Here is a 22,572-nt window from a genome sequence, read left to right on the forward strand (position 1 = left end):
GCTGTTTTTGTTCTCCAAAACAACTATTTTTTGAGTCAGTTTGACCAACATTTTTATACTGTTGGATTTTATTTTTTTTTTTATGGTGACAAACAGTGTTGATGAAATGCAGAATTTCAGTCTGCCGCAGACTAAAAAGTTTAAAGGACACATCTCAAAGTTTGCATGCAGATCTGGACTCCACATATGCATTATGTCTGCAGCTAATTCTTCATGGTTTATTTGCACAAATTTCTTATACAGATTGTTGTCAATTTGATAGTTTTACATATATTTTTTATTGCTATAAATGAACTCTACATAATTTGGTTAGAATTATGCAAAATATTGCAAACGGCATAAATTGTGTATGATCTAAAGTTCAACCTGTGTTACCTGTGAGTTTCACAAATTTTTAGTAATCCCTCTACCCACATTCTCTAATCTTTTAAGTATAGTACCCCTTTATCCTTGTTTTTTTATTTTTTTGCGCAGTTCTCATGCAGACACTGGTGAAAAAACAGTCTCAAATGATGGTGACGAAACAGGTTCAAAAAATGGTGATGAACCAGACTGGTGACAAAATTGGCAAATTCCTCTTTAAATTATGAAGTCACCAATAACAAGGGAAAAATTATTTTGCTTATTATTTCGTTATTCAGGTTATCATATATATAATCTAAGTTAGGTCAGAAAAGATGCATAACTTATAGCACTACCAATAGGATATATTTCAACAAAGGAATAATGGATGTTTGAAGCAGGGGTGGAGGTTGGAGTTGGGTTGGGGATGGTTAGGTAGTATGTCCCAATAATTTACTAATGCACAGTTCACTTACTTGCTTTTTCACCCAACACCCCCTGTAACCGCTTTTTCCCCTCTCAACACCCCCTGTAACCCCATGAGCCTCAAAAATGGTTAAATCTATGTTGGGTACTGAACATTGTCAACAGAATTGAATGTCAGATTTGTTGTAAACAAATAAAAAACTATATGAAACAAATGTGCCGTTATCCATTATGGGTAGTAAATTGTAAGGCATGTGGTTGTAGTACATGTCTTATGGGCATGTAGATCTATTTATATATAGTAGACACGACTAAATCATAAGGTTGTGGCTGTAAACAAAATAATGTGCTGTAAACTTGACTATGAAACTTACCGTACTTGAACTTGAATTGAAAACTATTAAAAAAATTCTATTTCAAAATGCATTAGAAAGTATAAAATAAAACTTTCTGTGATCCACAGTATTAATGGATAGGTACTTATGCCTAAGCATATAAGTGTAGGGTGCATACTTTCCCAACTTCATACAATTCTATAGATGTAGTGTTTAAATTGAGAATTTTCCGAAAGCAAGATTTCACAGCACGGATAGGTAGTATATGGGATTAAATCTCGCTGGGTACAGAGTGATGATGTGAGTTGGTTAAGATGTGGAGAGGTCTGTGAAAGCATTGAAGGTGGTACTGTAAAGTGATTGTTATCAAAGACACTTATGTTTGGCTCCATACTAGGTAAGCTTCCTCAGGAGTCACTGAGAGTAGTCTATACATGTATGTCATTGTTAGAAATTGCTTGACGGTTTGCATTTCGGACGTGAAATTTTGTATCCATAAAGCCTTTTCTTTACCAGTGTCTGTATAAACGTTTTCAATACAATATGTACATGTCTGTATAGAATAGTATGCAAGTTAGCTTAAGAGGCCCATGATATTATTTTTAGGCAAAAGTAAGCATCAACTTTGTACATACCAGAGTTTTTTTGAGGTAGACAAGGAAAAGAATGCAAGATTAGGCAAATAGGAGCCTCATGGTTACTCATGTTTAGCCATAAGTAACCATTAATATTGTGGATCACAGTAATTTTTATTTTATGCTTTTTAGTGCTTTTTGAAAAAAAAGTTTGGCTTAAAAATTTTGTTTTATTTGTGATTTTGTAGGGTTTGACAATTGAATAAGTACTTCTTACATCACAGAGTGACTGAAACGGTTTCAGAGCCCCATCCTTGCAAGGTTGTTACACAAGTTTATGAATCTATGGTACCGACATTGCATGTTTCACGCCTATAAAAACATAATTCCCTGGCTAGGTGTTTCTGCATACTACACAATGATAAAATTACAGTAATATACAATTTTTTGAATTTTTTTGTAATATATTGCATTGTCACTGACTTTGAACATGTACACCAAAAATGGGTTCAGTAGAAGTAGATAAAAAATCAGTTGCAAGTTTTGACCGAAACATTCAGACAGACAGAGAGAAACAAACAGACACAGAAGTCAAGTTAAATAAAATAATTTATAAATAATCTGACACATTGCTCAAAAGGTCTACGAAAGACAAGGCAGGAATCGTGGAACAGTAGTTTTTTGAACCAGTGAAACCGGTTTGGTAGAAGTGGGTACAGAAATTGGTTTCAAGTTCGGACTCAGACACACACAGAAGTCTAAGTTGAATAAATGCATGTAAAAATAGTCTGAACCATCCCTCAAAGGCCTATGAAAGACGAGGCAGGAAGCATGGTGTGGTAGTTTTATTTTCTATCTTTGTACCTGTACCAACCATAACATACTATCAGTTTTCTTTCTTTTTAATTCTTAACAATCATACAAAATGTTTGATATTCATGTACTAACCCAAAATAACTCCAAACTGCATTCCTATGTGTGCTTTCTTGAAGTATTATCATTGTTGCCTCCAATGACATATGATACAAAGAGCCCATGTGACATTCTGCGACTCATGTCTTTTCTGTTTCTTCTACCACAAATCTACACTTATCTACAAACTTAATCTGGTAGTTTTCATCCAAATAAGTTAGGGTCTTCCAACTCTTCTGGTGGCTACAGGAGGCTAGCTTACATTTACCATGTCTAATTTGATTTTGTGCAGTGCAGTTAGCAGTTACTATATAAAACAGTCGACCCCCAGCTATTCACGGACTCCGATTCGCGAACTCGCCTATTCGCGGATTTTTCTATGGACTGTATGTACTCATTATTCACTGAAAATTTGCTTATTTGCAATTTTTTTAACTAAGAAATATTAAAAAATTGCTATTATTGTCATATCATTTTCATGACTAAATGCACTTTTTGTATTACAATTAATAAAAAACTCAGGTATAAGCATTTTTAGTGTTTTTTTTTTCTAAATATCCAAATAGGCAGTTATAAGCACATTTACAGTGGCTTTAAGTATTTGCGGAGGTCTGGTACCCATCCCCGCGAATAAGGGGGTCTACTTTATTGATATGACAGTATTTTGACAATATTTTAAAATTTCATGCACAGTGGCGATACGCAGCGGCGTACAATCAGGCAATATACGATATTAGATACTTTGGCCCGAGAGGCTGGAATAGGCTACATCTAGCTCTGAGACAATGTCACTTGCTCTCACTGTGTAATTAGTAAAATTAGGTCGGTGTTCATTTGTGATTTTTGCCTGTTTGACAATAAGTAAACTCTTAAGCAATACATTACTATCAGTATGTCTGCAAGTTGTACTGTATCTTTGCATGTATTTTCCTTGTTTATGTAAGTGGTAATGTGTATTGTATGAAAGGAAGATAGGTTTTTTTATGTTTGTATTTAGTTAGGAAATCATTAACTTTGGGTGTTTCATGTACGTATTAGTTTTAATTGTACTAGTAATAGCTCTTAATTACTGGCTGTCGGTATTCGTTGTTTTGGTGGTTGGCTGAATGTTTTGGTGTTGGCCAACGAAGGTATATCAGGCAGTCTAGTCACAGCTTTGATGGAGTTGAGTCGTGTTAGCTCAAATCAAGTGGACAAGACCTATTCCAGCGATCTCTGAGAAGTCATCGGGATCTTCTTATTAAAATCACTTGAGTATTCCTATCTTAAAGTCAATGGAGGTTCTCACTTATCAGCACCCCACTGATAACTGGGGATGGCCTGTAGCTCTTAATTTTACTGGCTGTCTGTTGTTTTGTTGTTTGGGTGGTTGGCTGAATGTTTTGGTGTTGGCCAAAGATGGTCAGTCAGGCAGTCTAGTCACAGCTGTGATAGAGTCGAGTTGAGGTGTGTTAGCTCACATCAAGTGGTCATATGGACAAGACCTAGTCCTGCAGTCTCCAAGAAGTCATCGGGATCTTTGTATTAAAATCACTCAAGTATTCCTATCTTAAAGTTCATTTGGGGAAATTCCTTTTTAGTATATGCATATTTAATGATAGTGAGGTGTTTCCTTTAAAGTTCTTTGGATGAGAATAGTGAAAGGGAGATCATGCTAACACTGGATCTCAAACCATCTAGGTTAGGGATAGTGAATCTGTTATTCACAATAACGAATATTATTCACAATTACAGTAATTATCATTTATTTTCTCATTAATATACACAACACAGTTTCATATCTTGAATGTTGATTTAAATGAGTACATATGGTAATCTGGGTGTTGTAGTGTAGAACTTAGACCTAGGTATGGTTATTCATGTTTCAGTTCGCTATAGGCTATACAATCCCTTTTGATTTGAAATGCTCTGCTTATTACTAAGCGAGTAATAGTACTGCCAAACACCCAAGTGACTCTCCTGCTGGTGTGTGAAAAAGAAGAAGCATTCCATCACTTTGGAGCAGAAAAGGAAAATTATCAACCACAGGAAAGGCAGTCATGTAATTGTACGTGGCAAGCATCTACCGCAGGAAAGATAATCATGGTAATTGTATGTGGCAAGCATCTACTGCGTCAATGGTATCCACCATACTTAAAAACAAAAAATGGATAATGGATGCTATAGAGGCATCTGCTTCAGTTCATTTGACTATTATATCAAGGAAGAGGATAGGGCCTTTGGCAGAACTGGAGCAGTTACTGGTCACGCGAATCGAGGATCAAATACAAAAGCATATGCCACTCAGCCTCTTGACCATTCAAACAAAGGCTTGCAAGCTTTTCAAGGAACTAAAGAAAAAAATATAACTGCAACAAAAGTTTTGTAGCAAGTGCTGGATGGTTTCATCATTTCAAAAACTGCCATGGTTTTCAGTATGAAAATTAGTGGTGAAGCAGCAAGCACTGATGCCAGAGCGACTAAATTTAAAGATGCTTTGCATAAGATCATCGTTGATAAAGGTTACATGCCAGAGCCATTCTTTAATGTCAACGAAACAGGACTGTATTGGAAGCGTATGCCTCAACAGTCCAGCATCCATGAAGTAGCAACAACGATGCCTGGGGTTAAAGCATACAAATATTGACTGATTCTTTGCTTGGGGTGATATGAGGCTGGGTGTAAACTTAGCCATTCATGATTTATTACTCCCAAAATCCAAGAGCATTCTTGGATTCTACGTATTCTTCCCAGCCCTTTTTCAGATGAGTTGTGTCCTCACTCATATCGAAAAGGCCCAGAAGTCTGACTTGATCATGCAGCTCCTATACTCTGATCAAGTTGTCAGAAGCAGGGCACTCCTCCTCGCTCTTATGACCAGGAGGAATAGCCCAGGTGTGCAGAACTCCAGTCAGTTCTAGAGGCTCATTCACATTCCTCCCACCAATCAGTGAGTCTTCCTTATATAAAGGATCGATGGTTTGTATATCGTGTAGGAACAAATAACAATTTTTGAAAGTAAATTGTATTTTTCTTATCTGTACAAACCTGAGGTCCTTTACATTAATGCCAAACTCATGCCACCCCTCAATCTGAAACTTGGGCCGAAAGGCGATGGTGAGTGTTTACATCGGGGCAGGCAGTCCTACCCACCTACCAGGCTGTAGTTACTGTCTAACCACATCGTTCAAGAATTTAACGACCGTATTCCAGCCTACGCTGAAAGTAATTCCTTACGTAAAGCACCTCAAGTTTGTATAGTTAGGAAAAATACAATTTGCCTTCAAAAATTGATTTTTTGACTGGCTTAAAATATTTTCTTAAAAGTTCTGCTTGCTTTTGGTATATAATTTATTCTTTCATAAGGTAACTTGGAGTGCAAGAATGTGTAGATAACCTCATTTGCTTTCTGGCCAGAGATTGTTTATATGGAGATGTGAATACTAAGTGTAAAGAAATCTAACACACCTAGGCCTAGGAACAAAATCTTGGCTTGATAAAAAAATATTTGCAAGTAAGCCATCATTTTTGGAGTGGTTAAGAAATATGTCATAAATAATTTTATTTGTGTGAAGATCCAAATATTCCTCTAACAAATATAGAATATAAATGTTTTCAAGATAATTTCATTTTTGCCACTCATTATAGACCTTCGTATATTACACCAAGTGGTTCTTGTTGCCCCACCACTCAAATGGTTGTGACACACATGCTCCACTCACAAAGTGCCTCAGTGGCGTGATCGATATGGTCTTGGACTACCACCTCGGTGGCTGCGAGTTTGATTCTCAGGCATTCCACTGAGGGGTTAGAGATGTGTATTTCTGGTGATAGGATTTCACTCTCGACTTGGTTCAGAAGTCATATAAAGCCGTCGGTCCCGTTGCTGAATAACCACTGGTTCCATGCAACATAAAAGCACCATATATACAAACAAACAAAACTCTCCACTCGCTCATTGATATCTGTGGGTGTATTCTACTTTTGTATTTACATTGTTTCAGCGTTGAGGTATAAAATCAATCAAATAGGACTATTTCAAAATTTATGGTTGCTTTGGAAGAAATATTAATGTTTTGACAATATTTTTCGTTTTTTTTTTTTTATTTACCAATCGAATTGAGGTTTGATGACTTATTTTTGGTTAAATGCATCAGCGATGAGTGAATGTAAGTTTTTGAAATGTTTCGTGTTTTTTCAGAAATTTGGCTACACGACATTTTCTTATGATTTTGAAATATATGACAGATTTCACTCTTCTGGAACATATTATGGGTTTATTGTATGCAATAATCGAGTTTTTGCATTGAAAAAAATAGATAATTATGGAGCATGTTAGGTGGCCAGTTGGTGAATTTTGAACGAAATTCTATGCAGTCATGTAGCATCAGTTCTGAGCATAGTTGTACAGCCACCCCTGAGCATAGTTGTACAGCTGGGTGGCCCGTAAACACACTCCCCCTCTACCGGGACCTCAACTCCCTTAATGGAAAAATTATAATCCCCTCCCCCTTCCTGCTCCCCTCCCCCATCCACTTTCCCTCTTCACTTTTTCATGCTTTATGATGAATTAAAATGTGTTGAGATTGAGCACTATTAACAAAATGTATATGTATTTGTAAGGAAATCCATTTTTTTCTTTTATAAAAGTAATGTAAAGGTTTTTCAGATCAAAATATAGCTTGCACTTGACCTTTAGAATTTATGAAGTGTTTAATTAATCTCATGTGGTAACTATGAACCACTTGGATTCCATTTAGGAGCTAAAGATAGCTTCACAGGATCTTGGAGTCTTGAAGAATTTAAGATGTTATAATCCAATGGGCATTTCTCAAGGAATGCCTCAGGAGCTGAAGACGGCTTCAAAGGATCCTGGAGTTGTGAACGCGTCTTTCAAGAATAATACATTTTAATAACTGTCCAGAAATTTTCAACTTTTCAAAATGGACTTGGCGGGTAATTCTATAACAGCAGCAGGAAGCACTACTGGTGATGGTCAGAAACTGCCAGTGTAAACAGCATTGATTCAATACCCATCAACAGCTGCTCCTGCACTTCCATCAAGATAGGGTCAGCTTTTTTGTATGTATATGACTGGAAGATTTGGGAATGGCATGGTATGGATATAGCTATGGTATGGAATGGGTATTGGTATGGGTAAGGATACGATATGGTTATTGGTTTGGGTATCGTATAGATATGGGTATGGATATAAGTTTAGGAAAGGTATACGTAGATATGGGTATGGTACAGATATGGGAGTGGGTATGGTATGGATATGAATATGAGCATGGAATGGATATAGGTATGGGCATGGAACAGATATGGGTATGGCTATGGTACAGGTATTGGCATGGGTATGGCACAGATATGGGAGAGCATTTGCTAATATTTTATTTTGTTTAGATACGAATAGCCCTACCAACCGTGTCAACAAAGTATCATCTGTATAAAGAGCTGTTATTTTACGCAAATCATTCGTTAGTAGAGTTTGGCTTATCTCACGTTATCAGACTATCATCTGTTTAAAGATCTTTCTCAAAAGAAAACGCGCTTTTTAAAGTTAGCAAATTAAGGTATAATTGTAAAAAATATTAAATAATTTATAGCTTCCTTTCGTAAACTAAATACAGTTAACTTCACTGAAGGGTGGTGAAATGCACTGGCGTATGAAGTATGGTTGGCACGCCTGCAACATTGAAAGTTTAGTAGACTAGTGGCTGCATGATAACTTAATCCTACATATGCAGATAAGGAGAATTTGGGTATAGGTACCAGAGAGGGGAATTAGAAATGTTGCTTTTCTACAAATGAATGGTTTAGTGGGAGTCACATAGGCCTAGCATGAATGGTAACTGGTAATGGCATGTGTGAACGGAGTTATCAGGATGTGAATAGCATTCATGAAATGAAACTAGGAAGAAAACCCACAATTACTGCAAAGGTGAAATAACATTTCCTGATAGCACCGTAGTAAATTCAGTACTCCATCAACATTAACTTTACATCTACTTTGTTCATGATAATTTTTATAAATTTTATATAGTTAATGGCATTCCCACATCAAAATAAGACCTTCCACAATATTGGTATGTTAATGTCAAATACTTCTCATAATGAGCAAAAGCCATCAGAGGAGGATTTTTATATTTTATGTTTTATCCAAAATTTTTCGTCTAGGCAGCTTCAGCCTTTTCTCAAATCATCTTGTTCTTTTGTAAGCATTTTAGCCATTTAATTTCCAGGCTATTTAGAATAAGCTTACAGAATGTTTGCGTTGCAACCAATGCAAATACAAATTACACAATCGTCAGGCAGTGTATCCTCATTCCATATAATGCAAAACAATCTAGTTAGTATACAAGGTGTCTTTTACTGTTTCAACTTAAAGTTATCTTTGCAGTCATTCCATTATAACTGGTGTTTTCCATCCAATTTTATTTTTGATACTTATTTGAAAGCTGAATTCATTCATTAGCACAACCAGGTTGTCTTCATCGTCTGGTGTATGAAAGAGTTTATCCCAGCGTTGACTTTCGTCTTTTGTTGTTATTATGTCCCACCCTCCATTTTGACAGGTATTTTCTCCTTTTATTTCCAGCCATGGATACTTTATTAATTCGGTGGGTTACTCTAAAGGCTTGTCCACACTAGAATACATTGTTTGCAAACAGTTAACAAGCTGTTTCCAAACAGTGTTTCCTCTCCAGATGTCAGTTGTCGTCAGAATGCCTCTTGGTGCAGTAGCCTCTATTCTTCTTGGCTATGTTAATGCATTCGAGGAGGGATAAGGAGAAAAAAAAAGATGGATAAGGAAGTCTTTAGAAAAAGCAGTGGGGCATGCTCACTTGTTCTGGCGGAATTGAAAATCTATGGAAGGGGTTTTAATAATTATATTATTATTCTTTTCCTTTCAAGTAAATCAAATTTCAACTATTAGCTGACAACGGTAACGTTAAGGCTTTACGTATAAAGTAAAGTAGTGTAAATATTGCTGATCAACATTCATTTGTGATCGTTGAACTCTAGTACGCTCTGCCCTGCCGCCTTGCACACACGAACACTCAAATGTTGTTTTCCATTCTGGATGGGAAACAAACACGGTAAAAAGTGTTTACAAACAGTTTGCAAACTTTGTTTCCAAACAGTGTTTCCCAGTGTGGACAGGCCTTCAAACCAATTCCACTCCCTAAATACAATGGTTTGCTAGTCATCAGTCAGTTTGTCCAGATATTCTCTCTTGCTTTGCTTTTGTAAAATCTTCATTGCATTCCAGGTCTAATCTGATTTGCAGGGTCTCAGTTTTGTTACCCATTATCCTAATGTTTCTTTCACAACAGATTGATAGATATGCATGATAGCAAACTAGTTTGCTGTTCTTCCGTTGTGGTTCCTAGAAATGCCTATTTTTTCAACATGCAGTTGCAACAGCCGTTTGATGTTCATTTTTAGAAAACTTGACTCGATAGTTTTTTTTTGTGTGTGTGTGCGCGCGCGCTTTTAATGTCATCTTTAGCGTGACAGTGACAGGCCGGTAATCCCTTCCAACAGATGCGCTTTCGTAACTCTTAACATTTTGCACCGATGTTTTTCTCTCGATTAATGACAATGTAATCTTTGTGGCTTGTGTGACGGCCTTTGGGCGGCTTTTTATTGAAAGAGAATACCTCCTAATTTCCAAATTATTTGCAGCACAAAAGCTAACAAATTGCACAGCAATTTTTGTGCACTATTTCCCAAGCCGTCCGTAACCATTGTATCCCCTTTAATTTAATTCGCGTGATATAAGTATTTGAAAACAATGTTTTCAGTAATGATATTTTTTTTGTTTCGTGATACACGGTAACATGTAATATTGGCTAAGACGTGAGATAAAAAAAAAAGGCTGTATCAGCTGAACTAGTAACCAACAAATTGAAATAATCAGGCCAAACCAAAATCCCACTACAAAATATTGAAGTAAAGTATGTTAATTTTATTAGATATGTAGGGCGGGGGGTGGGGGGGGGGGGGAAGGGTTAATACAGTAAGGGAGTTTCCTTCCCATCGTCAGTGAACATTTCTTTATTAGTGTGTCCGAAAGGTTTAATGAAGAATTTGGGCTTATCTCTATGTAAATATCTGTCATCACACATCTGGAAAATTATGAATTTCCAAGCTATGATGAATATATTGCACTTTTTACAAGTCGATGCTATGGTACGGTATACTTATACGTTTTCCGTACCTGGACAGTATCGTACCATATAACAGAAATGCCGTACAGTAATTCTCCAGTACCGGACTGCCACCCTAACGACGGATTGGAACGTAATCGCTGTCAAGAGCCACCAAAGGTCGATTACATTATTGTGCCAGAAACCTGATTGTTCATTTTGACCAGGCTGAAGTGATTTTCAGTTACATCAAGCTTTGTTAAACCATCGTGGCCTTTGTTGAATAAATTGTAAATATCGTATTTGACAAAACAAGAAATACGATTATTTATACAGAAGGTAACGTGGTCTTTTGGTTGCATTTTGTCTATAGATAGTCCAGGAAGAGAGCAAATAACGTAAATATTTCAATAACAAGTATTAATATTTCCTGAAATATTTCTGAGTAATTTGCTTTGTTTTCTCTCTCTCTCCTAAGTGGTCGGAGGACATCTTTAGAGCTCCTCACTCTGGTCTCTATTAAGCTGTTCGTGAAAGCCAGGATCTGTTTTTATGTCTGCGTAAAAGATCCTTACATCCTATAGTATCTTTTGTTGCTCTCCAGGTCTGGGTTCGAACTCTATCCTTCTCTTTTTCATAACAACCCCTCCCCCCCACCACCCCACATGGAAGGTTTCTTTTAAAGAGATTTGTAACTCTCTCTCTCTCTCTCTCTCTCTCTCTCTCTCTCTCTCTCTCTCTCTCTCTCTCTCTCTCTCTCTCTCTGGGGGCCGGGGGCGAGGGCTCTTTTAAAAGCCCAAACAGGGAATCGTAAAATGAGAAGCTTTCTCAGGGGTACCTTAAGGGTCCCGCCTACACGACAACGCTTTACCCACCGAGTTTTTATTATGAACGAATGGGTTTTTATCTCCGGCCCTTTCAGGGAAAGACCGTCCCCAATAGGTTTTCCTCTGTGAACTCTTCTTAACTGGCCTGTAAGATGTTTTAGCTGCCTCTTTCGGACCTATTATGGCTCTCAGTGGCCGCCTCGAGGGGCTGAGCAGGGACTGTCGTGTCCATTTTGAACCACCCACCAGATTGTATTTAATTTCTATATTGCGTCGCCCATCAAAAGATGATTTAATTTTTACTTTTGTATCCCCGCAGTATAGTTGATTGACTTTTTGGTTTGTATCACCTGCCACGAAAGTTCACTTCGTTTTCCTTTTGTATCATCACCAGACAAATTGGTTTCATTTTCCCTTTGTATCACCCACCAGAAAATTTTATTTTAAATTGACTTTTCATCCCCAGAAAAATATATTTCCTTTTAGTTTTGTAGTACCTGCCAGAAAAATTGATATAATGTTTCCCTATACAGGTTTATTTACTTGTCACACACAGAGTTGATTTCATATTCCATTTGCATCCTTCCCAGAAAAGTGGATTTAATTATCCTTTTATTGTAATCCTTTTATTACCCCCAAGAAAATTATTTAATTTTCCTTTTATATCACTGTCAAAAAAGTTTATTTCATATCACCCACTAGAAAAGGGGATTTAATAATTTTTTTTTTTTTATGAAACCCAGAAAAGTTTTAATTTTCTTTTTATATCACCCACCAGAAGTTGATTTTATTTTTTTTAACACTCCCAGAAAAGTTTATTTCATTTTCCTTTTGTGTCATTTGCTGGAAGAGTTAATTTCGTTTTCATTTGAATCACCCCCAGAAAATTGGAAAAGTTGATTTCCTTTTCCATTTGTGTCATTTAATTTTCCTTTTGTATCCTCCTAAGAAAAGTTGTATCATTTTCCTTTTCCTTCATCCTTGGAAAAGGTGGTTTCCTTTCTTGTAAGTATCATCTCCAAAGAATATGATTTCCTTCCATTTTTGTATCATACACAGAAAAGTTTATTTCCTTTTATTTTTGTAACATCTACGGAAAATTTGGTTTCCTTCTCATTTTCTCATCCCGAGAAAAGTTGATTTCTCTTTTCTTTTGTATCATCCCCAAAAAATTTTACTCCCGTTATGTTTTGTATCATCCCTGAAAACCTTTACTTTTTGTTAAGTATATCTTAGTTTTACCAGACCACTGAGCTGATTAACAGCTCTCTAGGGCTGGCCCGAAGGATTAGCTCTACGTAACTTGGAACCAATTGGTTACTTAGCAACGGGACCTACAGCTTATTTTGGGAGCCGAACTACATATCGAGAAATGAATGTCTATCACCAGAAATAAATTCCTCTGGTAGCCGAGCGCGAAATCCACTCGTCCAACGTAGAACTTTTTTTTGACCTTTTGTACCTTGAGAAAAGTTGATTTCCTTTTCCTTTTGTCTTATCCCCAGAGAGGTTGATTTCCTTTACCTTTTGTGACATCCCAAGAGAAGCTCATTTCCTTTTTCCTTTTGTATCATCCCCAGAAAAGTATTATCTTTCATTTGTATCTTCCCCTGGAAAGTTGATGTAATTTTCCTTTTGTATCATCCCAGAAAAGTGGATTTCATATCGTCCCCAGAAAAGTGGATTTTTTTTTTTTTTATCATTTTGGATCATCCCCAGAAAAGTGGATTTCTTTTTCATTTTGGATCATCCCCAGAAAAGTGGATTTCTTTTTCATTTTGGATCATCCCCAGAAAAGTGGATTTTTTTTTTATCATTTTGGATCATTCCCAGAAAAATGGATTTCTTTTATCATTTTGGATCATCCCCAGAAAAGTGGATTTCTTTTTCATTTTGGATCATCCCCAGAAAAATGGATTTCTTTTATCATTTTGGATCATCCCCAGAAAAGTGGATTTCTTTTATCATTTTGGATCATCCCCAGAAAAGTGGATTTCTTTTATCATTTTCGATCATCCCATACCTTTTGTTGAAAATTTTTTTTTTATTTCATTTGAAATCATTTCCAGAAAAGTTTTTTTTTTTGATCATTTTGGATCATCCCCAGACGGTGGATTTTTTTTTGGTCATTTTGGAAAAATCATCCCCCAGGAAAAGTGGATTTATTTTATCATTGGAAAATCATTCCCTCAGGAAAAGTGGATTTCTCTTTTCATTTGGATCATTTTGGATTTCATCATCCCAGAAAAGTGGATTTCTTTTATCATTTTGGATCATCCCCGCAGAAAAGTGGTTTTTTTTTGGATTTCTTTTTCATTTTTGGATCATCCCAGAAAAGTGGATTTTTTTTTTATCATTTTGGATCATCCCCAGAAAAGTGGATTTTTTTTTATCATTTTGGATCATCCCCAGAAAAGTGGATTTCTTTTTTTTATTCATTTTGGATCATCCCCAGAAAAGTGGATTTTTTTTTCTTTTCATTTTGGATCCATCCCCAGAAAAGTGGATTTCAGGATCCCAAGAAAAGTGGATTTCTTTTATCATTTTGGATCATCCCCAGAAAAGTGGATTTCTTTTATCATTTTGGATCATCCCCAGAAAAGTGGATTTCTTTTATCATTTTGGATCATCCCCAGAAAAGTGGATTTCTTTTATCATTTTGGATCTTTTCAGCAGAAAAGAAAAGTTGGATTTCTTTTATCATTTTGGATCATCCCCAGAAAAGTGGATTTCTTTTATCATTTTGGATCATCCCCAGAAAAGTGGATTTTTTTTATCATTTTGGATCATCCCCAGAAAAGTGGATTTCTTTTTCATTTTGGATCATCCCTAGAAAAGTGGATTTCTTTTTCATTTTGGATCATCCCCAGAAAAGTGGGTTTCCTTTACCGTTTGCAACATCCCAGGAAAAAGTTAAATTCCCTGTCCTTTTTTATCATCTACAGAAAAGTTAATTTCCTTTAGTTCTTGTAACATCTCTGGAAATTTATTTCTTATTGTTTTCGTATCATCCCCAGAAAAGTTAAAGTTGATTTCCTTTACCTTTTTAACATCCCTGGAAAAGTTTATTTCATTTTAAAATTTTTATCTTTCCCGAAAAATTTTATGTCTCTTTCTCCGGGAAAGTTGATTTATTTTGTATCATCACCCAGAAAAGTTTATTTCCATTTCCTTTTATATCGTCCCCAGAAAAGTTTATTGCATCTTCCTTTTGTATCATCTCGAGATCCCCAGTAAAGTTGATTTTCTTTTCGTTTTGTATTATCCTAAGAAAAGTTGACTTAGTTTTCCTTTTGCAATAGCCCCAGAAAACTTGATTTAATTTTGCCGCCGGCGTGAGAAGTTTATTTTATTTCCCTTTGTATCACCTCCAGAAAAGTTGATGTGATTACAGGTTTTTTATTACCCCCGAAAAAGTGGATTTAATTTTTTTGAATTTCAGATGTAAAGTTACAGTCTTAGTGTCAGGATTCTTTGCTTTAATAATTGGTTAATAGTGTCAGGATTCTTGCTTTGATAATTGGTTAATATATCCACATTTTACTGTTATTGTTCCATATTTGTGTACGTATGTTGAACAAGACTGGAAATCCATTAACTTGCCAACCAAGCATTCCAGCCAACCAAGCATTCTATGGAATGAAATATTCCCGTGTGTGTGTTAGAGAGAATGGAAATATTCCAGTGTGTGTCAGAGAGAGAGAGAGAAAGAGAGAGAGAGAGAGAGAGAGAGAGAGAATATACCATACATAATGGCTTGTACTTATCTTTTATCAACTTGTTTTGGGAAGATGTGAAATGGCAATGGATTACGTTTTTAGTTTTAGTATTGGCTAATACACATAACCACTAAAAGAGATCAGTCTCTGTCAACAGTCGGGTAAACAATGAAGTTGCCAGTCTGACTTAGTCAATTGTTTGTTGATGTTTTATAAGCTGTGTGAGAAACCAACTCACTTCATGTTTATGTATGTTCTCAGTTAAGTTTTTAAACAAGAACTCAAGTTTACAGATCAAGACGAGTTATTAAGATAATTTCATGGGTAAAAGAATTGTGTGCGTGATCTAAATATCCACATGACGAGAGATTTGGAATGGTTGCGATGATTCATGTGTGCAGTAACTTAATATAAATTTATGAAGATGAAAGCAGTTAGCTTAAGGAAAAATACTCGAAAGTTCGTTCGTTTTATTTCTTTTTGCAAAGATTATGAATCCCTCTTAACCGTTTGACGTACACAAGGGATATCTAATAAAAGTTAATGAGGCAAGGATGAGCGATGGATCAAGGAAGTATCAAATAGATTCTAGACGAAACCCATTGCTGAATAACCACTGGTTCCATGCAACGTAAAAAGGCCGTACAAACAAACAAACAAACATTGCGGATCCGGTATTTTTTTCCTTTTATTTTATTACTCTTTGTACGTCCGATTCATAACTAGTGACCACAATATTATCACTATGATTTGAAAACAGCAGCTCGAATTCAATTGATACCTTTGGCGCTGTCGGAGTTGTGCGCTTCGTGAGGCTCGGTGTCTTTATATACGAATCTTGACTTTTGATTATAGAATTACGCGTAAAACCTTAGAGTATGGCTTTTCTTGGTGTCATTGTTTTGGCAAATTGCAATTTAAGCTGTAAGAACATTTTAACAGAATCGTCGTAAGAATGTATCCATTTCTTGCCGTGTTATTGCTTAAGAACGAATTACGCCATGCAGTAGAATTTTTTTCAACTCTTCTTACTGCCTGGTCCTGTAAATTCTACTTCGTTTCTTTACTCTTATACAGAAGCTTAATACTTCTTGTACTGCACATACACACACTACGTATAGACGTGTTATTCTAGTAGAGGGATTTGGCTCCAGATGGTGTTACTTTTCCGGTTCTGTCAAAGCCATTTAGAATGATGTAGAGGTTTCTAGGTTTATGCTTTTCCCCCTCCCCGCCTTACCTTGGATGCTCCCAACCACAGTTGACTTACCATCAGATTCCAGCACCTCAGTGGCGTGATCGGTATGGTAAATGGCCTGCCACATCGGTGGCCGCAAGTTCGATTCTCGTGCATCCCATTGAGGTGTGAGAGATGTGTATTTCTGGTGATAGAAGTTCACTCTCGACGCGGTTCGGGAGTCACTTAAAGCCGTTGGTCCCGTTGCTGAATAACCACTGGTTCCATGCAACTCGAAAAGATCATACAAACAAAAAGCATCAGATTCCTCATTCACTACTCAAATATGTCGTCAAAGGCAAATTGAATGTTTCAGGAAATGAGCCATATTTGATTCGAGGCCGTGGAATTGAATTCTTGATTTGTCTCTCTGAGAGGCTAGGTTGAGTGTCAAGTTGATCAGGTGGTAGTTACCTGCAAATACTAGACTCGTGGTTGTAAGGAAACCTCCCGTATCTACAGTATAATCAAACCTTCCCTTACCACCCGTATCCTCGTTGCTGAATAACCACTGGTTCCATGCAACGTAAAAACACCATACAAACAAACAAACTAACCACTCGTATCTACAGTATAATCAAACCCATCCCAGGTAACTGTCCAGAATTGCTTGTAAATCTATCTAATCTAACCTAACTCAGTAACTATTCTAAATTGCCTGTAAATTTAATTAATTCCAAAAAAAGGTAAAAAAATGATAGACGTTTCTTCGGTGCAATCGAGGTTCTGTGCAGCGTATAATGCTGTGTGAATGAAATAAAAACTACTGAGGCTAGAGGGCTGCATTTTGGTTTGTTTGATGATTGGAGGGTGGATGATAAACGTACCAATTTGCAGCCCTCTAGCCTCTGTAGTTTTTAAGATAAGAGGGCAAACAGAAAAAGTGTGGACGGACGGACAAAACCATATCAGTAGTTTTCATTTACAGAAAACTAATAAAATTGTTGGAAAGCGGATACCAGCATTGTTATCCGTAATAAAATTTGAGATAGATCAAGCAAAGTTGGGATTTACATCTATTCAAGACCATCGGGCTAAAGCTTGCGTTGTTGCATTTATGTCTTTCGTTAATTTAGGGCTGTTGCTTGGTAAATTCCTTGTGGTATACTCCTGTACTTTTCTATTTCCTAAATCCAAAGTTCTTGTTGATTTTTATAGCGGAAATTATTATCTTCAAGCTTTCATCGTAGCTGACATTTTCCATTGATTTTTAAGAGAGCGATTGGCCATTGGTTTGGTGATGTTTAGGTTTTCCTGTCAGGCAAAGTAATGGACGCCCTTGTAGCGCGCACCTGCAACCAAGATTTTCTTCTTCCGCCAACGCACTTGGAGCCTACAAACGCACCTTCGTCACGCCGCAGTTATTCTCTTACAAGGAACCTGCGGACGAACCATTTAGACGATTGGTGTTGAATATTGAGCTGGCCTTATGTCAGCACGGGCTCTTGCTCATAGAGCAGCCCGTAGGAAAAATTTGGACGAAGAAACAAATTCTCGTACGACTTTCTTATTTTTATTTTATGATTCACGAATTATTATGACCGCTGTATGCATTGTTATGCTTCAATTGAGTAATCTGTATCAAAATGCATTTATGTTTCTGCTTGTGAAGAAATACAGAAGCCTGAACGTAATCCCTGTTTCGTTCTGTCAGAGATCGGAAGCTACATTGCGGCTCGCACGGGCTCTTGAACTTGTGAATATTCAGACAATTCTGTTACGGGCTGCTCTATGTGCAAGAGCCCGTATTGGCACAAAGCCAGCTTAATCTCAAACAACGACCATTCTGTTACGGGTTGTTCTATCAGCAAGAGCCCGTGCTGGCATAAGGCCTGCTTAGTAAAAAACGACAACATCAGACAATTCTGTACATAAATTCATTAGCAGCAGACACCTAATATCATTAATACCTCACTCACACCCTCATAATAGTTTGTATTCCCTAGAATGTATGGAGTTCAGGATTTACTTCTTTATGAAAGCTTTATAATGTCAGTCTTCTCTGAGCTGCTCCGTGTGAATGACTTTATAGCATTCTTGATCTCATGCTTCCTTATTTCACTCGATACTGTACCTCTCTTGGATTGTTGCAAGACTGCAGTCATCCTCATTTGATATAAACTCAGTTATTAGTGACTGGTATAATGCAAATTTTTGTATTTTAGTCAAACGTTGGTCTGAATTGTTCTCATCAATTACAAGGTGTTTAAATGATTATTTTGTATCAGTTGATGTACCAACATGCAGTAGTTGGGACTAATTTTGTTTTGTGTCGCCGGTGTATCCGGAGACCTTTTTTATTTTATTTAAATCATTAAGGTTCGGATAAACCTGTAGTTACGCGTGTCTGTCACGGTTTCGTAAATTGCTCCAAATTATTATTATTGTAGTTATAATGAGTTATTATTATTATTATTATTATTATTATTATTATTATTATTATTATTATTATTATTATTATTATTACATTTTGTTCCTTGACACGATAGGGAATTGCACAGTCTTGGTTAAAAATCTCATTGACAGTAGCTACACTGTTTTATCCTAGTGCTTTTATCGAATAAATTCATTTTCGCTGCTAATTGAAAGGGGAAACATAGTATAAGTTTAAGGGAGAGAACTAGAGACACTGAAGATAAAATTGGGACAGGACTTCTTGAGAGAGAGAGAGAGAGTCATTTATTCATTTAATATTGTAAACTGACATCGAATGATCTATGATCGTCAGCGAAGGTAATACGTTATTTGCTGTAATAATTAATTGTCCTGAAAAAGAAATGGATAGGATGATACTTCTCCCACGCAATTAAGGATACGTAACGTAATTTACCATTCGTATCAATAAACAATACAACTTATTAGACCAATAAGACTATTACCTATATAATAATGAAAAGAGAGAGAGAGAGAGCATGTACATAGGAAAGGAAATGGTGAAATGCCAATGGGCCAGCGGTAAGGATCTGTACTTGTACTTACTGAATTTCGAATCAAAGTAGAGAAATCTGCAGATGTGAGCTGATTCATCGCTATCATCACCAGCATCGCTAAGAGCGCTGATTCTCCCTTCCTCTTGGTGCAGTTAACCATTTTGCTCTTTGTTCAGCTAATTAGGAATTCACTAAGTATTATGAACTTTGTACCTTCACTATGTGGTTTTTTTCTATTTTTCCTTTTTTTTATTACATATTTTCTCTATATATGAGAAATGTATTCATAGGTGTTCCTAACCGTTCTGTGATGTTTATATGTCAACAGGTGAGTATTTTTTGGTAACTGGCACGAATTTATAGGTAACAGGTTGACTATTTAATAAAGTTGACTGAGCTTTGCAAAGCGTGTGAGTTATCTCGCAGCAGGGGGCGAGGAGGGATGGGGATTTGTAGTACTACCTCCCCTCGAGTCTCTCTCTCCAACTCTCTCCCCTTGGTTTCACTCCGGTTAGAGGAATAAGAGGGGAACCATTTTCTCAGCAGATGTTGATTCTTTCACCACATCCCACTTCTCTTTTCGTCTCCCAAGTCTTCCTTCCTTCCTATATTCTCTTCCTCTCGCAGCGGGGATACCCCTCGGTGTTATTTTAAACACTCTCCTTCAATATTTTTCCAACGAGGAGAAATTCGACTCATTTATTTTTTCAGAGCAGTGTCCACTGACTGACATTCCCTCTAGAGGCTCTTGCGGCCTCCCTCCTCCTCTTGTCACTTTAGGCTAAGAGAGGGAATTAACGGAAGGGGAATTTTCGGAACGGTAAAGGCACTTTCACGTTGAGAAGTAACTGGAGGTTTGGTTTTTTTTTTTTTTACATTCAGAGAAATTTCGAGTTCAACGTTAATTTTTCATCGAGTCCTATGAAACCTCCGATTTATCCTTTATCGGCGAATGGCAAAAGTTTCACAAAAAATTTCAAATATGTATTTAATGTCACACTGCAATTTCACTCCTTTGTTTTTCCACCCAATGAGATAGAGAGATCCCCTAAATTCAGCGTATTTGGTACATTAATTTCCTCGGGGATTATCACCTTCAGACGACCAATTGCAGTTTTTAAATGATCCAGTAATCACATCAATATTGCTTTGGTATCGATTTCGAAAATATTCTTACATCGGAAATGAAGTGACTAGCTCTGTACAGAATATTTTTTCTATTTATCGTAACTTTTTGATATTCGAAAAGCAGGGGAACATTGTGGGTTCTTTTCGGTCGTGTAATGAATCCCCAGGATGAGGTATGGATCAAGTATGCTACATCACTCTCCGACCTTTGTTGCTCCTTAACCAAGCTTCTAGAACCTCATAAATTTTTTTGGAGGTATGACCGAAGACGCATTTTCTAGAGGGGACGAGTCGTTTCACTTGACAGATTCCGTTTCGCGTTTAATTTGTAGCTTGTATTTTGCTTGAAGACAGTGGCGTCGTAGCTGGGCTGTTCTGGGACCTGCAAGAAAACCAAAAGAGCTTTAGAAAATTTTGATCCTTAGTACATGAACTTGAATATATTTTGTTATTCGTATAAACTCTTCGTGGAAAATTTCTCCGTTGACGATGTCGCTGAATCAAGAAATTTTACCGTGTTTTAGTGAACTTCTTGAAAATAGATTATATAAAAAAAATTAGTTAATATTCAAACGTATTCTTAAGGTTCGATTCCAGCCTTGGTACCCACTTGCGAATGGGTCCCATCGTCAGCTGGGGTCAAGCAATGGGTGTAGGGCTAGCAACCTCATTCACTGAGTTTTGCGGAGAACCATATGTGCTATCCTTTTAGCCCCATCCCGTTTAAAGGGGAGCAAGGCGCATGATGGCTATCCATCTATGATTTATTATATTTTCGTTAATATATGAACACTTATTATTCACTTATTCATTATTAGTCATATTAATTTATATTATTCATCTTCATTACGACGCTGAATAACCCTGATGGGTTCCGGCTCTTAGTCCTCAAGACATAAATTTCATAATCTAAGCTAAAAATTCTATATATTTACATATATATATATATATAGATATATATATATATATATATTTTTATAGATTATATAATTACTATTTATTTATTTAATGATTTATTTATTAATTTATTTATTGAGTCGACTGGCTACTTTTTACCAGATACGTAAATCATTTGTAATAACCACAATTCCCTCTTAACTTCTCGATTTTCCCACACTCTAAAACGCTTGTCTTTACTAAGCCTAGATCCAAATGAAGAAAAAAATGAAGACATTCTGATGGGTCGGGCGAAATTCGAATTGTCATCAGGGATGGTGTTACCTCTTTCTGGATGTGAGTAATTAACAATTACTCACATGTGTGTATATATGTATATGTATGTATGTATATGTATATAGTATATATGTGTGTTTTGCTGTTGTTTGTTTTAACGAGAGGTAAGAATATCAAGTCTCGATATAAGGTCGTTTTTCCAACGTAGTTTACCCAACGATAAGGACAAGGGAAAATGACCCGAGGTGATCTAGGGCTCTAATCTAGAGAGTGGCATAGTTGTTGTAAGGACGACTGCTGCAGCCAAGGGTTATCCTGTGTGCTGTTAAAATGATCCGTTTGAACATAGACGCTTGTAACTCCCAATGGAGCGTCACTCTTAGCATGTAAATGTATGCAAATGGAGTCGGTAGGAGTCTCGGACTATTTGCACAGCATCTCTTGATAAACAAGATGCATATGATGGAAAGTAAAAGGGATTCTTGTATTTGATTCAACGAGCACGCGAGTGAATCTCATGCTTGTGCAGGAGATAAACAAGTTGCGTGTTTTTATCTCGATTATTTACTCCCCGACTAACGATGATGTTTTGTTTATGAATTTAGGTCCTGTAAGTGATTGATGTTATGACCTGTAGCTGTTTGGGTATCGATGGTGCTATTTGCACTGTTCTACAACAACTGCTAATAATAGTAAATAAACATTCCAACTTGATATAAGGGCTATATCACTATCGTTACTTTTCAGCAACTATAACTTCATTCATGATGTAAACTTATGTAGGCTGTCGTGCTCCTATTACTAATAACGCAAGTATAGATTGCAGTCAAGAT

General features: G+C 36.6%; 1 protein-coding gene across 3 annotated transcripts in view; it reads right to left on the minus strand.

Annotated features, from left to right (window-relative positions):
- LOC135225226 (uncharacterized) overlaps positions 1-22,572 on the minus strand; it is a 165,790-nt gene that overhangs the window by 23,206 nt on the left and 120,012 nt on the right. For all 3 annotated transcript variants that reach the window (XM_064264548.1, XM_064264549.1, XM_064264550.1), the window contains exon 4: positions 19,488-20,948. In XM_064264548.1, the coding sequence (XP_064120618.1) occupies positions 19,488-19,598 (111 nt within the window). In that variant the 5' untranslated portion in view covers positions 19,599-20,948. The remainder of the gene's footprint in view (positions 1-19,487; positions 20,949-22,572) is intronic.

Source organism: Macrobrachium nipponense, chromosome 13, assembly GCF_015104395.2.
Source record: "Macrobrachium nipponense isolate FS-2020 chromosome 13, ASM1510439v2, whole genome shotgun sequence".
NCBI lineage: Eukaryota > Metazoa > Arthropoda > Malacostraca > Decapoda > Palaemonidae > Macrobrachium > Macrobrachium nipponense.